The following is a 10,305-nucleotide window of genomic DNA, read 5'->3' as shown; positions in this document are numbered from 1 at the left end:
GCCGAAACAGTAATAATAAGTTAATGTTCAGCAATTTTTGGTTTTATGAAATTACTGTTCACGGGGTTACTGTTCACGTATTTATTATTCACGTATTTCTGTACAAATACACATCAATTACGTATCCATGTACGTGTACATACTGTTTACGTATTTTTGTACGTACACATACTATTCAAATGTAAATATTATCTCAGTAAATAATAATTACTGAATTACCCTTCTGAAATTACTTTTTATATTTACTTAAAGTAGTTTACATTTACATTTACCGTACGTAAATCACATTTTTACATTCACCGTCGTAAAAATAAATGTTACAATTTACTGTTCACGCGTCAACGCATGTGGCGGCGCGTGGGGTGCACGCGCCACCTCCGGCAGGCCGTGCGTGGGGCACACTCGCCGAGCCTAAGGCAGGCGCGTAGCACACCACCGCCGCCCCGAAACCCATCTCCTTCCTCCCCTCTTCCTTCCCACGGCATCAGACCGTGCCTAGCCACCTCCACGCCTCCACACGCGCCGCCTAAGGTGGCGGTATCCCCAAATCTCCTCCTCCTCCGATTCTCTCCCAAAACACCTCCGATCCAACAATCAAACACACCAATCGACTAATCTAGCAAACCCTTACCTCGTGGGGGTGCAGAACTGCCGTGAAGACCACCGGAGAGGCTCGCGAGTACGGCGAAGTCGAATCGAACCGGGGCGAGCGATGAGCGGTTGTTTGAGCTTCGATCGCTCTGCAGGGGGTGCTATGGTGGCGCACGGTGACGACGAGCAGGTCTCTGAACCCTAGCCTCGCCGACGACGTCGCGTGGAACGACAAAGATATCCTCCAAGCCTCGGGTTGTGTCGAGGAAGCTAACGGCGGTGAGGCGTGATACGGTGAGAGACACGGCCCTCAGAGGAGGGAGATCGGCGGTGAGAGCCGAGAGAGAGAGAAAGCTCGGGGAAGAGGGAGAGGGAGGCGGAGAGAGAGGAGAGAGAAGGGGTTTCCAGAAATGGAAACCCTAATCACAAAAATGTCATTTTTATACTCGTTTCCAAAATCGGAAACTAACTTCCGACGTTAATAACTTTTACGTCCGACGTCCGATTTGAATGCGTGACATATCCACAAACTCGTATCGACGAGCTCTACAGCTTTCGTGAAGGAAGTGTTCGCCACCAAGGGACAGAATAAAAGTCAATGTATTCGTTGCGGAAACGTAACGTTTTTCTAATTAAACGTTCCGAGAACGTTTCCGTTTTTTTGTTTCGTAAAGTCGCAAACCACCAATTTCATTTTAATTAAATTTCACAACTTTATAGAATTCAAATCAAAACGAAATATTGTTCTGAAAAAAATAGGGTTATTACAATGGCGTCTTCTGACGCCATTGTCAGATGTCGTAGAAACCAACGCCGTGCTTTTGGAGCCAGAGCCATGGCGTTTATCAAATGTCATTGAAAGAAATTCCATGGCGTTTCAAAAACGTCAAATTTTATGGCGTTTTGAAACGCTATGGAATTTCTTTCAATGACGTTTGAAAAACGCCATGGAATTTTGTTTCAACTTAAAAAAAATCATATATTGATTTTCTGATTAATTACAGAAAATCAACTAACACACATCTCATAGATTTTGTAATTTAATCAAAGAAGAAATATTAATTCTACGATACTTTCATGTACAATTATAACACATGCAACTGTTAATTATAAACTAATGAGTGAATGGAGAACATTACACAATAAGGGGTAAAGACTAGTGTGGTTTTCTCTATCTTTGAAGGTCGGTACTCGTGACAATGCCTTTATAGGTCGTCCTTTAGCCTTTGAAGATCCTCATTTTCCTTTAAATACTTCCTTTGAGTTAGAAAGAATGACCTCCATCAGAAGGATAAACATCTATTGGACAGAAAATAAGAAAACATACGGATAAAGATGTAAACATATAGTGCAAAGATAGCATCTATATCATTAAACTAGTTGCAGCATAGATACTTTGGCCATATAGTATCATACCAAGCTGAGTGGTATGTATATATAGTTAGAATGGTTGACAAAAGATACTTCTAAATTTTCACAAAGTGTAATCAAACAAATCAACATTTTATTGGTAGTCATACCTCAAATTTAACTGATCCGAGGTCAAGCTTTTGTTTCACTTCTTTAATAACATCAAGCTCTGAAGGTAGATCAACAGAAACTCAAATGACATTGGTTCTTACAGATTTGAACATCAAATTCAGAAATTATGTACCAACTATCTCAGACTAGAAGAATAAAGAGAAACTACCTACCCATATGCAAGAGAGACGCAATGACTCAAACAGATTGATAATAATGAGTTTAATACAGTAGTTGAATAGATGGTCAAAGAGTTTCAATTCCCTACTGAAACAAAAGTGAAACTTGGACATAAACATCTACAAATTACATATATATATATAGAAATTCATAACCATGCAAACTAAATTCAGCAACTCACCAAATTAGATGGAGATCCATGAATTAAGCTTGTGACTAGAAGGAATTAGATGTGACTAGATCATTAAGATTACACACTAGTTAGCATTAGCTTCCAACTAGAGGAAATTTATATCAATAGTTGACAAAGGATTGGGGGAATGAATTGATACATACTTGGCACTTTGGGAGATCATCCTTACACGTCTGGAGACTGCAAAAAGAAAAGTTCATAGTCAAAATGGATTCAGGACCGAAAGAAAATTCAACGCAAAGCCAACTACCCAAAGTATAAAGGTTTAAATCAATAAACTATAAACCATTCTAAATTCCAGCATACCTCTCACGCAGGGACAAAATCATCCATATTGCAACACCAGGAGCATTTTCTTTGACTTTTTCTTTAGCGTACATTGTAAATATATAAGTATATTTCTTTAAAACGGACAAATAACTGAACAGAAAAAAATGCATATATATCAGATGTAACTTGTCAAAGCATTTTCTTCCTATGAAACCTATCAGAATGTATTTGAATTCATATGCACCATAAACCCTACACTTTATCATCATATAGTGACATCAGATGACGAAAACTTTTGTAATGTCTGATAGTATGAGGTGTAATATAATCTTTAAAGCCTCTTAAAGCTTCATTTGCTGAATTGATCAAGTTTCGTTGTAAATCGACAGATAGACTCCTACAAATTCAAACACCATTCTTCAAAATTTCGATATGAAGATACATGCTTTGAGCCAAAGAAGTCATCTTCATCATCAATCTCCCAAAAACTTCTCTTATTCCCTAAAATTTACATACACCAAGAAATCAACAACCAAAAATCCAATCACGCATTAACAACTTGACAACGAGAGCGAAGCTTACCTGACCAGGGGGCACCGCTGGTTCTCGGGAACTCACCTCCGTAATCATCATCCTAAATTTAACGGAATCAAAATTAATCACAAAGAGAAATTGAGCTGATATAAATGGAATGAGGATTGAGCTGAGAGGCTTACATCATCGAGGCGAGGATGGGGATCCATGGAAATTGAAAACCCTAATTTCTGGGGAGTAAGAAAGAATGAGAGTTGAAGTGTGTATCCGCGAAGTTCGAGTTGCAGTGTAAAAATCGGAAGCAATGGAGTCGGGTTGGGGGAACATCTGTTAACATGTCTATTGGCCTTTCTGGGTTTTACGGGTGAAGACGAATTAATTTTATCAGTCATGGCGGAAGAGTAGGAATGAAGATCGAGGAAGTTGAAGCGGAGAGATTCATATGCTTAAGATTTGGGTTTGAAAAAACCAAGTGTTTGAGGTCAGGGAGAGAGAGATAGAGAAGTAAATACTTGTTTGGAGATAGATAAGCCATATAGGGTCTCGATGGAATCGATGGAAATGTGAAAATAAGAGCAAGCATATCTAATATTTATGACGTTTAGAAACGCCATTGAACTTTAATTTGGCAAAGGCGTTTGCCAAACGCCATCAAATGCAATTATAATAGCGTTTTATAAACGCCGTAAATTTTATAGCGTTTCCAAACACCATGAATATAATTTTAAAATGGTGACTTGAAAATTCAATGACGTTTTTTTCAAAAAAAATGCTAAAAACGTCATCTCTAAAATGTCATTAAAGGTATTATGTGTAGTAGTGATGGCAGTGCGTGGGTCCCATGCAACAATTCAAAACCAGAGCGTAGCTCGCCCACCGTCGCCCAAAACTCTCCATTTTCACCTCCTCCACCCTTCCACGGCCTAAGGCCGTCTCATGCCCCCCTCACACTCCCTCACGCACCGCCATAGACGGCGACACGAACACTCCCTCCTCCTCCTCCAAAACTTCACAAAATCAACACAATTTCCACACAACATGTACAACAGTCGAATTAGAGCATTTCCATACCTAGATTGGACCTAGAACTACCGGAAAGTCACCGGGAAAGCTGGAATACCAACGGTGGTCGAATTCGTGAGGGGTGAGACCGGCGGCGCTATTCGGCTACAATTTGCTTACAGATGACTTCAGGGATGAGGATCGGCGATGGTGAACTAGTCCCCGTGCTCTGGTCTCACTGGCGATGAAGCTTGGACGGCGGTGGAATCGCAGGAACCTTGGGTTGTCGCGCGAGCTTCACGACGGCGAGAGGAGGCATGTCGAGCTCAAAGGCCGCTATTGAGGACCGTGCGATGCCTTTGAGGCAGGCGGTGAGGGCCACGGAGACCGGAGTCGCGAGATCGCCAGAGGCGATTTGAGAGAGAGAAAGGGTCAAGGAGAGAGAGAGATGGCTGCGGGGGTGAGAAAGGGAGAGAGAGGGTTTCTGTTTTTGGAAACCCTAGTTTCCAAAAATTCCCTTTTATACAATTTCCAAAATCGGAAACCAATTTTCATCGACAATAACTTTTACATAGGACGTTCGATTAAAGTGCGTATATGCCCACGGGTTCGTATCGACGAGCTCTACAACTTTCGTGAATGAAGTTTTCAGAAACGAGCGACTGAGTAAAAGTCAACTCATGCGTCGCAGAAACGTAACGTTTTCTTAATTTAGATTTCCGATGACGGTTCCATTTTTTATTTGACATCGTCGTGAAGCGAAAAAAAAATGCGATTTATTAAATTTTTCATATTTAAAAATTTCTAAGAATTCATATAATTTGAACCCAAAAAATCGGGTTATTACATTCTATGTTCTTTATATCGACGTTGGCAGCCCAAAATCCCGAGATAGCCATCTCAAATTTTTGCAACGCCCAATTTAACATCCCAAAGCCGTGAGTGAATTGAGCAGCAGCCCCTCCCACTGCGCCACCGCCACCATCACTTTTCATTCTTTTTATTATGCACGTAGTAACAGGATATGGGAAATCATATCCCTAGGTTATGATCGAATATATTCCTCATTTATATGTCCACTATTATAACTAGAAGCCCTCATGTCAACAGCTTTACAAAAAAAAATATTTGTTAGAAATACCCATGTCAAAGAGAATATAAGTTAAAATGATAATATGTAGAAGGGCCAAAAACATAAAATAATAAAAGAAAAGAGAAACAAAAATTACAAGGGGTAAAAAAAGGAAAGATAAAGAAGAGTAAAACATTGCAATTTCACTATTTTAGTGGGTACGTGGGAAGTTGAATCCATGCAAATGCATGAGTAAAAAAGGCTAGTTCTGAACATGATGGAAGCGGTTAGGATTAAGATTCATTTGATAATTTTGTGTTCTGATCCATCTAGGACTTTGTTTTATCGGACAAAACCGGTTATTTAAAACCTATTTTTCCGTTTGGAGTCTGGATTAAGGGGCACCTTATTTTACACAAGTTTTTAATTTACACATCTTCTTAACCATCACATCTGACTAAATTCAATGGCCTTCATTCAATCCTAGAATTATGTGGCAAATCAGCAAATGATATGGAATTAATAACCAACTTCTGGTGCTTTTTGTTAATTTGTTTTTGAAATGATCGAGTTCATTAAGCGATATCAAGAAACATAAGACAAGCAACACACATAGAACTAGAAAATATTATATATACCCGTCACATATCCCACGTGACGTACCCCTTTAATGTTATTGGTTCATTTTTTATTGTGATTGTTTCTGATTAGTTCTTATATGTAAATAATTTTTTGTCATTTTCACCACGTGCATATTAATTATACCATGACGTAATATGATTGGCTGGGTACATCTCATAATAGTATCACATGGTGTGGCGAGTACACAGAATAATTGCTCCACAACGAACAAGCAGTAAGTAACCTACAAGTTCATCCCAAAACCAGGGAGAAGAAGCTTCTGGTACTTTATTTTACTTTGGTACCATATAAATGATATAATAGTAGCTTGTGCGATAAAGATGGAACGAACAAGTGAAACAACATGAATCCAAAACAAATAATTACTTAAGATCTAAGATCTGAATAGGAGACAGATACGCATGCTGCGCGCAAACTCGTACGTGTTTCTAATAAGTACAGGAATGAACAAGATGGATGTAACTATAACAAGGGGCCTCGCGTCTAATTTTGGTAACAGAAGGGAAGAATATTCTTCGATCATTTCCTACTTCTTTTAGAATAAGAATAAAAAAGAGTTGAAAGTTGAAACTAGCGTATAGCAGCCGTTGTGCCACTTGGTAGATGCAGCCAAATGAAATGAAAGGGAGGCATTGCCGATGAAAATTCATGATCAAAAGGACAAGAGGGATTATCTCATTATCTTATCGTGGAGCAAGGAATTAAAAGAAAAATGAAGTTTTTCTTTCGGTCTGAAAGCACTGTAGTATCCTGCTAGGCATTCCAACCGACCAGTCAATACGATCTGCCGAATCGTTGACTAATACGTTCTTCGCTTCTTCGTATCATCTCCTACGCACGTACGTGGAAATAACAAACCCCATATCTTACACACCAGTGGAAACGTACACTAAACTGAAAGATCCAACTGTTACGAATGAAACCATGCTACCAATGAAGAATGAATCATCATAATCAATTAACAGCCAATTTCCACAGGTCGTAAATGTATGATCGATTTATATTTGAATTAAGTCAATTAACCTACGTACGTACAATATCTGCCGGTTAGCTAGCTTAATCATGAATGTGAATCAATGATAATCTCAGAATCAAAGAAAGCCTAAATTACTTCGCTTTCTTGAATTACTCAGCTAGCCTTTTTTTTTTGTCTGAAATTCTTCAGCTAGCTAGCTTACGTACCTTGGGGGGTATATTCCCACGTCGATATTGGATAATACCAGCATGCATGAATGTATGACAATACTTATGGTGCATTTTTTCGTCGTCAACCATTCAGGGCTGCCAACACTTATGTCTGCATCTGTACAATGGAAAGAAAAGTAAAACCTAAACCCACTATAAAGCCAATGGCCGATGAGCAATACACCCAGACCAGATCACCATGGCTTCTCTTTCATCTCCATTAGTCACCACGACAACCATCTCCTCTTCAAATTCTCTCTCTTCCTTCTCTCAAAATAGTTCCCAGGTATCCTTAACCCAAAGCCCTAGGCATTCCTTAATACGCAGCAGGATCATATGCAAATCCAAGAGCAGCGATCAAAACTCTAGGGATGAACGAAAACCATCTCAAACAAACCTAGACCGGAGAAATGTGCTTATTGGGCTCGGAGGCCTATACGGTGTTGGTCTTGGTGGCACTGATCCTTTCGCATTTGCAAAGCCGGTGGCGCCACCAGACCTATCCAAGTGCGGAGCAGCAGACTTACCACCCGGTGCTCAACCAACAAATTGCTGCCCACCAATATCTGACAAGATAATAGACTTCACTTTCCCTTCCTCCTCTCCACTCCGCGTCCGGCCGGCAGCTCACGCCGTTGATCAGGCCTACATCGACAAATACTCCAAAGCCATTGAGCTCATGAAAGCCCTCCCTGACTCCGATCCACGAAGCTTTTCGCAACAAGCCGATATTCATTGTGCTTATTGTGACGGCGCTTATGATCAAGTTGGGTTTCCTGATCTCGAGCTCCAAATCCACCAGTCATGGCTCTTCTTCCCCTTCCACAGATACTACTTGTACTTTTATGAGAGAATCCTTGGAAAACTCATCGGTGACCCCACTTTCGCCTTGCCATTTTGGAACTGGGACTCCCCTCCTGGAATGAAGCTCCCTGCTCTTTTCGCTGACCCGAGCTCGCCGCTCTACGACGAGCTCCGCAACGCCAACCACCAGCCTCCGACGCTCCTTGACCTAGACTGGAACCTCACCGACGTGCCGACTACGGAGACTGACCAAATATCAAGCAATTTGAAGATCATGTACAGGCAGATGGTGTCCAACGCCAAGAAGCAGCAGCTCTTCTTTGGAACAGCTTATAGGGCTGGCACCGATCCTAGTCCAGGATCGGGTTCAATCGAGTCTACTCCTCACGGTCCGGTCCACGTCTGGACCGGTGATAACACCCAGCCTAACTACGAGGACATGGGGAACTTCTACTCTGCTGCTAGAGATCCTATATTCTTCTCACATCATTCTAACGTTGATAGGATGTGGAGTTTATGGAAAACTTTGAGTAAGACTAATAAGGATATTACCGATCCAGATTGGTTGGACACAGGGTTTCTATTCTACGATGAAAATGCTCAGCTAGTGCGCGTGAAGGTACGCGACTGCCTAGACACAAAGAAGCTCGGGTATATGTACCAAGACGTAGACATTCCATGGTTGACGTCCAGGCCAACACCACGTAGGTCGAAGCTTGCGAAAGTAGCCAAGGCGATTGGGGTGGCGCGTGCAGCAACATCCGGACCAAAGGTGGTGGGGAGAGGTGACTTTCCGATAAAGTTGGACTCGAAAATTAGTACGGTGGTAAAGAGGCCAAATCAGAAGAAGAGGAGCAAGAAGGAGAAGGAGGACGAGGAGGAGATACTTGTGATCGGAGGGATCGAATTCGAGAAAGACACGGCAGTGAAGTTTGATGTTTACGTGAATGACTTAGAAGACGATGATGAGCCTGGAAAACCCGACGACAGTGAGTTTGCGGGGAGCTTTGTGAACGTGCCCCACAAGCATAAAGATAAGAAGAAGAAGAAGACCAAGAGTTGCTTGAGGTTGGGGTTATCGGATCTATTGGAGGATTTGGGGGCTGAAGATGATGAAAGTGTGGTGGTGACTTTGGTGCCGAGGTATGGAACTAAGTCTCTTAAAATTGGTAGTGTGAAAATTGAGTTTCTTGCTGATTGAGCGGAAGCTAATTAATTGATTTTGCTATATGTAAACAATGTATGTATGTCGTTCATCTTTCAAATGGATGAGTTTGGACCTACCATTTGAAATATAATCCGCAACGTTACTTATCATCAATATACACAGATACATGCAATTTTTTTCTTTTTCTGAAATGTTTTGTGATCGATATGGTCAGATCAGTGTTTCGACGTACGATCGTCGATCGATCAAGTTCCCATATATTTAGCATAAAGCTTGATCGATTAAGGTTTGGTTGGTTGCATCTAGCTATAATTCTGACAACCAATCCACTTCTTTATAATCTTATCTTATCATTGGCTTTCTTTGTCGTTCTTTTCCTTTATTTGATCAGGACAGCAATCACAGGTCCTCTCCACTTGTTCGATCGATCGGACTGGAACCTATGTGAATCTAGAGAACTGGATGATATTTGAATTTTTCAAATACTAAGCCTAAAATAATAAACTATCTAGTATTCTAGTGGTAATCGGTCAAGAGCACATTTAATGTCCCATAAATTGCAGATAAGATATGTTTAAACGGACATGCATGTGTATGTTACTGATTTCTTATGCTTAGCTAACGATGGTTGTAGTGCCCGGTCAGAAATGAATTACGGTTGACAAATCCTAGCTAGAAGGCTAGAAACATGAAGTAAACATGCCTTAATCGGGAAGGATGTAATTCAAGTAACTTTTGTAATACTAGCTAGGGTTGGAAGTTTGAACTTCGAACCAAGTAACATGATACAACTAAGGCCCAGTATGGCCCCGCGGTTAGAGCATGCTCTAACTTATTGTCACGTCCTATTTTTTGGAGTGTCTATCGTGGACGTCGCTGGTTAAATGAACTTCATATATACGTGAGATTGCTCCAAGATCAGAAGTGTGGGAGATTTATGACTGCTTCTTCCGAGGGGTTCAGGCAGGTTAACCCAGTTAAGTTTGGGGAGCTTGTTGTTAGTCCGGGACTTAAGGTCGAAGAAGGGAGTTGGCTGCCCTACACACTGGTCGGGGTCTGGAGCCGATCCCCTATTGAGCCCAAGGCAGGGCGAAACCAGTGCATTGCCCCGTTGAAAAAGACTGGCTCCATGGGGATGGAGCG

At 41.1% G+C, this 10,305-nt stretch overlaps 1 protein-coding gene across 1 annotated transcript; it reads left to right on the top strand.

Moving 5' to 3' along the window:
* Positions 1-7,281: 7,281 nt before the first annotated feature.
* LOC126797834 (polyphenol oxidase, chloroplastic-like) lies at positions 7,282-9,346 on the top strand. The gene has a single exon (XM_050524562.1). It carries the CDS (start codon positions 7,390-7,392, stop codon positions 9,193-9,195), a length of 1,806 nt encoding a protein of 601 aa, XP_050380519.1. The 5' UTR covers positions 7,282-7,389; the 3' UTR covers positions 9,196-9,346.
* The last annotated feature ends 959 nt before the right edge of the window (positions 9,347-10,305 follow it).

Source organism: Argentina anserina, chromosome 6 (assembly GCF_933775445.1).
Source record: "Argentina anserina chromosome 6, drPotAnse1.1, whole genome shotgun sequence".
Lineage (NCBI taxonomy): Eukaryota > Viridiplantae > Streptophyta > Magnoliopsida > Rosales > Rosaceae > Argentina > Argentina anserina.
Note: the sequence above shows the minus strand (reverse complement) of the source record. Positions and strands in the feature narration are given on the sequence as shown.

Coding starts and splice junctions, on each gene's coding strand:
- LOC126797834 (XM_050524562.1), top strand. CDS start 7,390: ATGGCTTCTCTTTCATCTCCATTAGTCACCACGACAACCATCTCCTCT.